At 41.2% G+C, this 11542-nt stretch overlaps 1 protein-coding gene across 2 annotated transcripts; it reads right to left on the bottom strand.

The window, feature by feature from the left end:
* Window positions 1-11281, bottom strand: shisal1b (shisa like 1b; the record flags this gene model as incomplete). Of its 2 annotated transcripts, XM_083665796.1 has the most annotated exons (4): window positions 11160-11281; window positions 8432-8645; window positions 6031-6330; window positions 1-164 (listed from the first exon to the last, which is right to left on the bottom strand). In XM_083665796.1, coding segments are annotated over exons 1-4 (582 nt in total). In that variant the 5' UTR covers window positions 11227-11281. The 2 variants fall into 2 exon arrangements, with proteins under 2 accessions (XP_083521922.1, XP_083521921.1); XM_083665795.1 differs by lacking the exon at window positions 1-164 and having other exon boundaries at window positions 6027-6330.
* Between the last annotated feature and the right edge of the window lie 261 nt (window positions 11282-11542).

The following is an 11542-nucleotide window of genomic DNA, read 5'->3' as shown; positions in this document are numbered from 1 at the left end:
GGGACATAGTCTGTGTCCAGACCAGGGCTACTAGCTGCTCTGGCAGGGCCAGCCTACCTGTGGTGCTGTGTCAATAATCCAGAGACGGGTGTCAGACTTATTCTCCTCTGTGGTAAACTCTTTGCATCGCTGCACTCTTCTATTCATCCTCTCACAGCATCACTCTGCCCGAAAAAAAAAGAAAAGTATATTAAAACACTCATAGTACAGATACGACAACTGACCCAACCCCCAGCCAAATGAATCAGACCCACAAACATATTTCTGTTCTTCCTACCACCATTTGTTCTTCTTCTCTTGGGTATATGCACATAGACCTAAACGCATGCCATGTTATAATAATTTATAAGAAAGTAAGTATATGTTCTCAGTCCGCTTACCTGATAAAATAATTCTACTTCCTGTTCTCTCCCTTGACATACAGTTGAAGACTCTGCCAGGCTGTCTTGTGCATGTTAATTAACTCACACCACATGGAGAGTGTTGCAATCTAATTGCACAAGGCCTGGACATGCCTCTCCACAGACAGACCAGACAGGTGAGCCTTACCGGTAATTACATTATTTTCTACACCATTATTACCACACAAACCACTCCAGGTACGATTGCGATTAAGGTATGAGCAGAGATAGAAATATGCTTTGATCACACATGGTGACAAAAAAACAAAACATGAAAAGCTTTTTTAACTTCTTAAGCGTATTCTGCAGAATCGTATCCGAGTTGTATTCACATGTCAGTTCTCTGGCAGTGAAGCAGTCAAGCAGGCAGGTGCCTTATGCTTGCTTTGACCAAAGCAATGTAATAGACACTGACTGGCTGACAAAACTCAGACTCCATTTGCCAGGCAACAGACTCGCATAAGATGAGTCACAGAGCTGTGACTGAAAATGGCTGTCTGGTGACAGCTCTGAGTCAGGTCCTCAGAATGTGGTGACAGATGCCACCTCATTTGAACTGCTCCGCCTATGCATGACCTCAGCTGGTCTGGTGAGGTATCCCAGGAGGTGGGTGGTACATGGCACTGGGCCCTGCTGTGAACCTGAGCCAAGCGCTCTGCTAATTACCATGGAAATCTTCACCAAACGCCCTGGATAACATGCAGTAGCAACATGTGCTGCCACAGTGCCCACTCTGTTTTCTTACCATCAATGCTGGCAGATACTGCACTCAATGTAATCAATATACAGTAATGTATTTTTAATTTCTCCAACAAACATGAGCGACGGGGGAATAGCTTTTATTTTTCCATGGCGCATTACACACCAAGCCCCGGGCACAGTATTTCCAGTATTCACTCAAACAGCACTATAAATCCTGATCCAAATGATAACTGCAGTTCAGCTCTTTTTGATGATGCTCTGAGACAGAGTATCAGCACACGGGTACATAAGAGGAATGCAAAGAGCAGCACTAATAATAGAGGAGGCTCCCTCTGCCAACCAATGCCCCAAAATTGAATCCAGTTGTCTCTCTGGTGCCCATCACATCAGACATGTGTTGCCCATTGCCAGGGCGGGTAGAGAGGGTATCACCTTCAGGCAGAGGGGGTGGGTGTGAACATGCCCCAAAGTTTGAGCAAGATCTTAAGAGTTTATAAGGGTCAGGGCAGCTGTTTAATTATTGAGCACTGAGTGCTTTATGGCATTGCTGGGAGCTTCCAGGAACAGCTGTGTTTACTGGGTTGCTACAGTCCCAGGAGGAGGATCATGTCTAAAATATAGCTTTTTTCAGGCCATGTGCTCTGTGTGCATGAATAGTCTGTATGCAAAAATAGAGATTTTACAAGAGCTTCAGATTTTTTTCTGAAATGTCTACTCATATGCCTACTCATCGATCAAGCTTCTTATCAAGCCTTGTTTCAATCATTGAATAACTTGAAACTGCTATGAGCCTTGGACTTAGCTGGTGTAACTGTACACAACCACAGGGGTCTTATTGTGTATCTATTTTGGTTCAATGGGATCATTGTCTAAATCATGATGGTACTTAGGAGAAGGATACTGGGAAGAGCATCTTGCTTTTTTCGTGGAGCATTAAACATAAGACTGTAATAAAGAGGCAATATTACCCATATAAAGCATATACTGTATATTACAATATGGCACATAGACTCTTCGTTCTACTCAAAGCATACCATCATTGTCCCTATATTTTGGCTAGAGCATACAATACACGATACATTTTCTCTAATTGCTCAATCTGAGTTCAATACCTGAATGGCAAACTTTAATAAAGGGTGTCCACGGACAGAAACGGACCGAAAGTAATAATAACGGATTCCCAGGGCCACCCACACCAAACCCAGAGCAGTGCACATATACCAGCCTCCTCATGTAGCATTATGGTAAACAGTGTTCCCACACTTTAACTTGCAATGCTGCAATTCCTCCAAAGAAATAGATCCAAAGAAATTATCTGATACTTGAAGCTTGAAGTATTGTTGTTTTTTTAGATGTCAGTTTTGGGACTTGACTCCTATCTCTGTTTGTTTACATTTGACTAGGCCCAACAGATGTTCCGCAGAGGATGAGTCCTATACTCAGCCATTACCCTGCATCCTCTCTTGGGATAAAGCAAATAAACTGAAGGCCATCTCATGACGCATTGTTTACATATTTATGTTGGTAACATACTGTAGACCCTTTTCAATCACAAGTGGTTACCGTGTTTCTTAGACAAGACGCATGTAATGTTTTAATTGTACTGCAATAATGAACAGTTGGATTGTACATCACTGTGAAACCTGGACTTTTCAGTATAGGTAACATACTGTATTCTTTCTGGGAGTTCATCTTACCCCAGAAAACACAGTAACTGGTTGTGACCTTGGTGTCTGTCATTGTAATAGGGATATGAATGATTTGCTGAGAATATTTTAAGAATATGATTATGTTTACAGAAATGATGCATTTTTACTGAAACCATTCTCACTTACTAAGACACAGTCTAAACAAAAACAATAGTAGTAAAATATACAATCTTACATTTATTTTTGGAGCAATATCTCAACAAACATAATACCATCCTTATCCTCACCAACATTTATGTTGTAATGCAAAGCAGTCACCATCAATCCCCCATTACATACATAAGGTACCACAATCACATTTGCAGGCTCCAGTCAACACTCTATCCTTCTGGGCCTCCTTTGTTATTCACAATGCGAATTCTGCCCCAATTCTAATACAATCTTACAGACATCATGTTCTCTGTGAAGCTGGCGAGCTGCCAGTACAATACAAGTCAACCACTCCTGCATGAGGCTTCTCATACTGAACTCACGCTGGGTCTAACAAGGTGCCTCTGAGGGACAAGTCTACTTTTAGTGTCCACCAGGAGTGCAGCCCTTAGGAAGCCCTCTCTACAGTCTGAGGTCCTCTATCTGTGTCAGAACCCTGGCTCACAAACCCATTTGTCAAATCTCTGCCCTCATTGAAGGGCTGGTTCAGCCTATTTTCACGTTTAGGTGAAATATCATCTTAACCTGAGTTGTCCTCATAGGCCAGTAGTGAGAGGTTCTCTGTTCTCCACTTGCTGTTGGAGAGGGCTGCTCTGTTAGCCTTTGCTGCGGTAGCAATATAGAACAGAGAGCCGGAGGAGCTTTCACTACTGGCCTATGAGGATAACTCAGAGTAAGATGATATTTCACCTAAACATGAAAATAGACTTAACCATCCCTTTAAGTTATCATGGACAGAGAGAGACAGGGAGAGAGAGAGAGAGAGAGAGAGAGAGAGAGAGAGAGAGAGAGAGAGAGAGAGGCGGTTTGGCTCAGAGGACCAGCCTGTGGCTGCCTGCCTTCAGTTAAAGCTCTGAGCGCTACTGTAGCCAGCCCCAGCTATGTCTGAGACTGAGTACTGTCTGAATAATTGAAGTTCTCAGCCAAAGAGTGTGGTTGTTTGGACTTTATTTTGATCCAGTTGTACTTTGAATGCAATGACAGCAAGATATGTATGTCAAGGCTGGATCTATTCCTTGGGGAGCTATTTGTCATCTCTAACTTTCTTTGCTGTCGAAAGTTTTTGTACAAAAAGTATAGCAGAGAGTAAACAAAAAAGGCCCTCTGAGTGATGCCGACCTCTAGTCATCCTCAAAGGCAATGCAAAGAATTAAAAGGTCACATGAGCAGATGGTGTTTTTTCTCTTGAAATTCTGCAAAGACTGTCTACTGTTAAATCTGTCAGTTTAGATGTGGAATATGGGTCCGGAGCTTGCAATGCTGCTTGCATTTGATCTGATGATGGCTTTATTATGATCTGGACAGGCATCACAGAAAATAACCTTTTAATACAGAAGTTGAGGTTAGAGCACATGGTTGCTGAAACCAGAACTATTTTAAGATGGAAAATAAATGAATACATAAAATTCTATAGATTAAATAAATGATCAAATGATTTTGCTGTTGTTGGATGAATATTGGTACACTATCAAGGCTTCAAGCAAGCAAAAAATTAATTCTCAGATGAGTTAATTACTTACACATTTCCTCATCACTGCCAATGGAGAGAGAGGATAAGATCTTTTTATAGTTTATGCATTGAAGTGGTGTGAGTGCGTGGGCAGAGAGCATATTAGTGTGTGGGAAGTGTGTGTGTGTGTGTGTGTGTGTGTGTGTGTGTGTGTGTGTGTGTGTGTGTGTGTGTGTGTGTGTGTGTGTGTGTGTGTGTGTGTGTGTGTGTTGTGCGTGCGTACATGGTTAAGTTGTAAGATCAGTTAAGACAGGGGGTGCGTAGGGAGATTTAGTGGTTCAGATTCCCTCTCTGCCTACATAGCTTATGGGGGAGGGACCTGCAAGACATGCCCAATTTCTTCTTTAGGATGAGTATTCAGACCCCTTCACTTTTTCCACATTTTGTTGTGTTATAGACTCAATTTAAAATGGATTAAATTAAAAGAATTTGCCATTAATCCACACACAATACCCCAGAATGACAAAGCGAAAACAGGTTTTTAGAAATTTCAGTAAATGTATTAAAATTTAATTACAGAAATATCTCATAAGTATTCAAACCCTTTGCTATGGCACTCTTAAAATTAGCTAAAATGCAAAAATGTCATCAACAAATCATTCAATAAGCTGAATTGAGTCCATCTTAATGCAAAGAAAATAGTTCATGTAATTTTGGAATTAATGTCTTTGTTTTTATAAGGTCTCTGATTTGCATAGGAATCAATTACACACTGTGTGGATCAGGTTGTCATTACAAACTGAGCAAATGGAGAGGAATAAAACTGCTCAGGAATGCAACCCTGAGGCCTGGGGAGACTTACAAAAATCTACAAAGTTGAATGGTGCAGAGGAAAAAGCACAGTCGATGGGACAACATCATCTCAATCACTCTACAAAATTGGTCTATAACCAAGTGGCCAAAAATAATTAAGTTTGGTGCAAATCCAGCACATGCAATGCAGTTTCCGCACCATCTCTTGTGTGAAGAATAGTGGTAGCTGCATCAAGTTATGGGTTGATTTGGTAGTAACATCCTAATCTACACAGTGTATAAATGATTCCTATGCAAATCAGAGACCCTGTAAAACAAAGATATAAATTCGAACTATTATCCTTAGATTAAGATGGACTCAATTCATCTTATTGAGTGATTTGTTGATGACATTTTTGCATTTTAGCTAATTTTAAGACTGTCATAGCAAAGTGTCTGAATACTTATGTACATGAGGTATTTCTGTATTTCAATTTTAATAAATTTACTGAAATTTGAAAAATTTAGTCTATAACACAACAAAATGTGGTAAAAGTGAAGGGGTGTGAATACTTTGCGAAGGCACTGTATGCTTACCACCCAAATTATAGAGGCATTTGTTTCAATCGTGTTTGTTCATTGGCCCTGAAACTATGTCCATATAGCTACCACACTAGACACATTATTATAGTGTATAGTGTTATATCCAAAGTAAACACTGAACATTCCATTCTCATATGACCTTGACTTTACAGTAGACTCAGTGTGTGTGTGTGTGTGTGTGTGTGTGTGTGTGTGTGTGTGTGTGTGTTAATGAGTGACTCACCAGGCAGTGGATGTGTGGTAGGGCAGCAGAGTGGGGCTGTGGCTCTCTCCTCTGAGGCTATGTCTAGGGTGGTGGTGACTCAGGACCATGGGCTGAGCCTGGGCTGAGCTCTCCTCTCCTGGGACAGGCTGGTGCCACTGGCTCCTGGCCTTCTTCAGCCAGTGCCCACCCAGCCCCCACCTCTCCAGGTAGACCCGGCACAGCTCATAGTTCATGGCTGAGTAGTAGAGGAAGTCCAGGGCCAGCATCACCATAACAAAGAAGCCATAGATCCACACACCCACCAAAGCTGTGTAGTTACTGTATGGGAAGAGATAGGGAATGATAATGTTATTAATCAATTAAGTTTTTTGCCTTTTAAGCATTCTTGTAAATTGGTATAACAAGGAATTGCGTCACTTAAGTTTAAACTGAGGTTCGCTTATCTACAGTATCTTTATAATACCGCCACTCCTAAATCTTGTTGTCACACTTTTCACCCATGGTAGATTATATTAATGTATTTTCACACTCAGTTAGGATTTATGTGGTGTATAAACTGGTATCAAAGTTTCTTGCAATTCAGCTAAATCAACATAAATTATACACCGCAAGGTAAATGTGTGCAAATAGTTTCCAATTAAGTCTAGGAACAGCATTTGGAATAAGAGTCTTCATAAATGTCTAAAGATGTGTGTTAGAGCGGTGCATTAGCAGGGAATACCTAGGAAGGTGATTGTGTGATCTATTAGGATTAGGATTCAGCTTCCATCAGCTAAAAGAAAATTGCTCTGAATCTGAAAGAAAGTTATTATCTCCAAAGTGAGTCGTTTTATTTAGAGGAAACACCATCCTTTATTTTGAGTGTCTAGTTTACACTTTTTAGTCAGTTATTGAATTAAATTTGACCGTGGTGTACAGTAGTGCTGTATGGGATACCGAGTTTTGTAATTTAAACTGTCCAAATAGCTGGAAACTCGAAAAGCAAAAGCAAACTGCTTTGCAACTCGAACTATGCTCGAATGAAAATCATGTTTACCTTTTCTTACATCTGTGCCTTTGTGATATGGCTCACTGTTTGCCCAGCTAAATCTAAGGTGATGTGTAAATGTGTCTGTATATACAGTAAGTGTGTTTAGCAGGCCATCCATAGTGGAGTGCATTTGAGTGAACCTTTGAGTAAGCAAACAGGACTGTTTGGATAGGCCTCTGTGTGGAGAGATTGATCATCGTCTCACATAAACAAATATTTGCCAATGTTCAACAATGTTGAAAAGAAACAATCAGTTAAATTGATTGTGTCTCTAGTCTTTGTTGGACCAAGCACAACGCAATTTCAACATGAAGATAACCTTCCATGACCTTCCACTAACCATGATAAGACACAGTAGAATGTCCTATCAGCTATTACCTATACACTCTCCTTTTCCTAACACGTAGGCAGGAGGAGAAGACCCAGAACAATGGACAGTTTAAGTTGTAGCCAGTGGTAAATATCACGCTCTCAGTGCTCTCCAGAGGCGAGGATGAAATGGCCTCCCATCAGGCTATCTGTCACTAAATGAAATATCATGACCTGCCAGAGGGCGGTGTGACTGGCCTTAGCTGAACCATGCTGAGAAGGCGTTAGTGGAGAGAGGACGAGCGCTGTGTCTCTGTCAGGCCTTCCTCCTACTGAGCTCCTACACACACTGAGAGGCTCATTCTTCTATGGCACTTACTGAGTCCTGTCGCATTGGTGGTGAGAAGAGAGGCTCGTGAGCCACATTGTACTCACAGGTTTAAACTGGTTTATCATAGTTCAGAATAGTATACTACCATAGTGCACTACAGTATGCACTACACTGGTGTACTGCAGTATTACTATCAGAGCTTTCATGCACATACAGGCATCCGACTCAGTCAGGAACAAAGCCTGCTGTAGCTGCTCTTCACTTGCTGAATCTCTCTGTACTTTAGGTGTCGATCAATGTCAATGTGCCCTTTGAACACAAGGCACATGGTGTCAATGAGTGTGATATTGCCTGGGGAGCCAACAGTTTATCAGTCACGAACATTTGAAACTCAGATTTCTTCTCCAAGAAAATGTATCATGTTGTGTCATGTTGTTCGCCTTGCAGATCATTCAAAGCTCCTTAAAAAGTATAAGTATAAAAAGTATAGTTTAGGCTACTTTCCAACAAAATCATTGTAAAAGATACAATGGGATAATGTTGATGACGAAAAGAGCCAAGGAGTTAAGGACCATACAGTAACTAGTCCATAAAGCTTATTCCCTTGAAGAAACAGGACAGACAAGTGTAACAGGGATTCTTGGGACACCATTAAAGTCATCAAAAATGGTTAGGTTTAGGGTCAGGTAAGGGTTATAGTTAGGGTCGTCCTAAGGATCCCACTTAGCATCTACCAAAACAAGACTCACTTATGTGTGAAGCCGTCTGAGCTAGTGGTCAGGTTGATCTGCATGACTGTCTGGAACTCAGTCTCGTTGCAGCAGTACTTGAAAGCAGTGTTGTTGTGGTGACAACAGAACATGTAGGTCTTGTTGTCCGAGAGGCGAGGGCAGTGGAAACCAAAGTGGTAGCGCCCCTTGTGGTCGGAGTACGGTTCACACACTCGGAAATGAGCTGACAGAGCTGTGGAGAGAGAGGAAAGAGAGAGATGGAGGGGGGATTAGATACAAGACTTTTGGAGATACGAGATATCTGGCAAGCACTCACAACGTTTGCAAAATCTGATATGTGAATTGTTGTGACAGTTTTAATTTAGCTGATTGAGATTCATTCTGAACTGTCAAACTATGGAAAACAAAGTAAAATCAATAAATAATTGTCTAATGTCTGTGGAAGGTCTAGAATCTCAAAGAATTGAGTCATGAATATGGAATCTGGCAACCAAGACGCTTTTCTCTCCGTGATTGAAATCATGGAAACATCATTTGGCAGCCGAGGCTCTTGTAGATGATCACTAATTACCAATCTGTCTGTGAAAGTGACCAGAGATAATGAGTGTCAATTTATGAGGCTGATGATGGTTAACATGTATATGTCACAACAGGACCAAGACTAAACCGCTTGTTCGACACTATCAAAACCAATCAGGATGAGCAATTTGGCGTCCTTTCACATTGTATCACTGCTAATAGGATGAGAGGTAAAAATGTCCTTCTAAACATTGCCCTTTTAGCATGTTCGCTAGCTGAATGGCAATGATAGAGTAGGAGAAATTGAAGGTTGTGTCGTACTGTATCATTATGAGCGCTTTCTTTCAATAATGGTGCAAAGACATTCATGCTATTAAAGGTGGGAATGTTCCCCTTGGGATTTTATTTTGAAGGTGGGTTCTTGTCATATTTCTGCTGATGGAAGAAGTATTTTATTATGTCAGGCATGGACAGATTGGCTATTTGAATGAGGTGAGCACTCTCAGGTCTAATGAGCTTGGTACAGAGCCTCACTCTAGTCCAGGCCTGACTAGCTTCCCTCCGACGACTCTAATTGACAGGTTTTCACGTCAGTGCAGAAAAAGAGGGGTAGAATCAGTGAGGAAGTGGTCAGAAAGAATTGTTGTTACCTATCAACCTGAATTGGATTCAGGTTGATAGGTAACAACAACACAACTCTATGATGGTGTAATGACCTCTCTCTCTCACACACACACACACACACACACACACACACACACACACACACACACACACACACACACACCAGTCTGACCTCAGACAAATAGACTTTTGTCAATCATCCCTCTGAGAGACTATTTTTCAGCACTCAAATCAGAAATTCACTTCTCATTTGCATGCTGATACCGAAACAAGAGCAGAAACATATTTACAAAAATGTTATACATTTTTAGAATACATTTGATTGAAACCTGTACAGACCGGAACTGTACTGTGAAAGGCTAACTGTAGGTTATCACAGAGTCAGAAATTGAAATGGGTAAATCAAATCAGTGATTCATAAATGCCACACATCAATCATCAAATGACATTTGAGAGACATCTTTATTTCGCCTCTGTGATTGGATCCTTCATGATCCAATAAATCCTCTCGGTAGGGGGGTGGAGTGTGTGTGTGTGTGTGTGTGTGTGTGTGTGTGGGGGGGGGGGGGTTGTATATAATTTAAAAGAAAATAGCCAACTGTCACACCAACTATGTCACACCAGGAGCAATGCAGACTGCACATTAAATACTGTATAATCAATAGAAAATATGTTTCAGCTTCTTTATCTTAACTAATTCCTAGTTGGAATAGCAGGGTGGAGAACTGTTACAGTATGTTGTTTTTTTATTAAATGAACAATAAGGAACACTATCTTATAGGAACAGAGGTTATCAAAGAGGCACACGTGATATTAAAAAGGTAAAGGTGATTCTCAGCTCTATTAAGAGAAACCTTTCAACACATCTAATAAGGCGCACAGACATGTAAGGTGTCTTGAAATTCACACAATATATAATTCACACAACGATGGAAACGTCTGTCAACCTTATAGTCAATTCCAATTATAGTTATTTTACAGCTAACCCAGTGGGTAGTCTAGGGAAATGCTAAAATACAAGAGCAGTATATAAGTCAAATGTTTAAAACCAAAATATACAGCAGCTGAATAACTGCAAAGTTTGCATATGTGCGAAAGTGCAGTGTGCAAAGGGCTCAGGGCGCTATTTATCTACCCGTTCCCACACCAAACACAGCCATAGCTCAGCAGAACTGTACTGTATCTGCATTTTCCACGATGCAGAACCTGGATTGTACTGTGTCTGCGTTCGTAGCTCCATCCCAGGTGCTACAAGGGGGCAAATTGGCAATAAGGAAGCAAAGCACCTCTGCATGGGAAGTAGACCATAAAGTGCTCTAATGATGCAAGACTTAAAGGTTTAAGAAGAGGAGAGGCAGTGGGACGTCCGAGGCTATTAGACGGAAAACGGCTGGTTCTGGTCCAGGCTCCGTTGTAAAAGTAGCCATGTTAATTACATTAACACCTTTTAGATTTTTAGGATACAGTAAACAGTTTGGCTCATACATTTATTTTATGAACAACATATGTTATGTAAAATATAACACACACACACACACACACACACACACACACACACACACACACACCACAAACACTGATTACATGGTGCATTTTCGCTGACCTGCAGTGGACAGTAGGAGAAAGATGACCATCAGGACATTGAAGGACTGCCGGCTGGTGATAGTCATCTTCTCGTCCTCATACGGGTGCAGGAGGGGGAGAGCTCAGCTGCTTCAGCTGGATGTGGACATCCTCTGCGCTCTGCTAGGTCCTCTCACATGGCTGCTGCTGTCCGCTGGTCCACCTGGAGAGAACAAGAACATACGCTATCAATCAAACACTGGATTCACCATATGCTCCCTGTTCATTTTATTTGACTGAATCAGAAATACAAATGATCGGAAAAGATTATTTTTGCACAAAGAGGTGCCTTGGTGAAAAGGTTCAGCCTGAGAGATTGTCTTCAGACTTTGATATCTGATGGAAAATGATGCCTTCCTTGCA

Source organism: Argentina silus (genome assembly GCF_951799395.1).
Source record: "Argentina silus genome assembly, chromosome: 3".
Lineage (NCBI taxonomy): Eukaryota > Metazoa > Chordata > Actinopteri > Argentiniformes > Argentinidae > Argentina > Argentina silus.
This window is presented reverse-complemented; position numbering and strand designations above follow the sequence as displayed.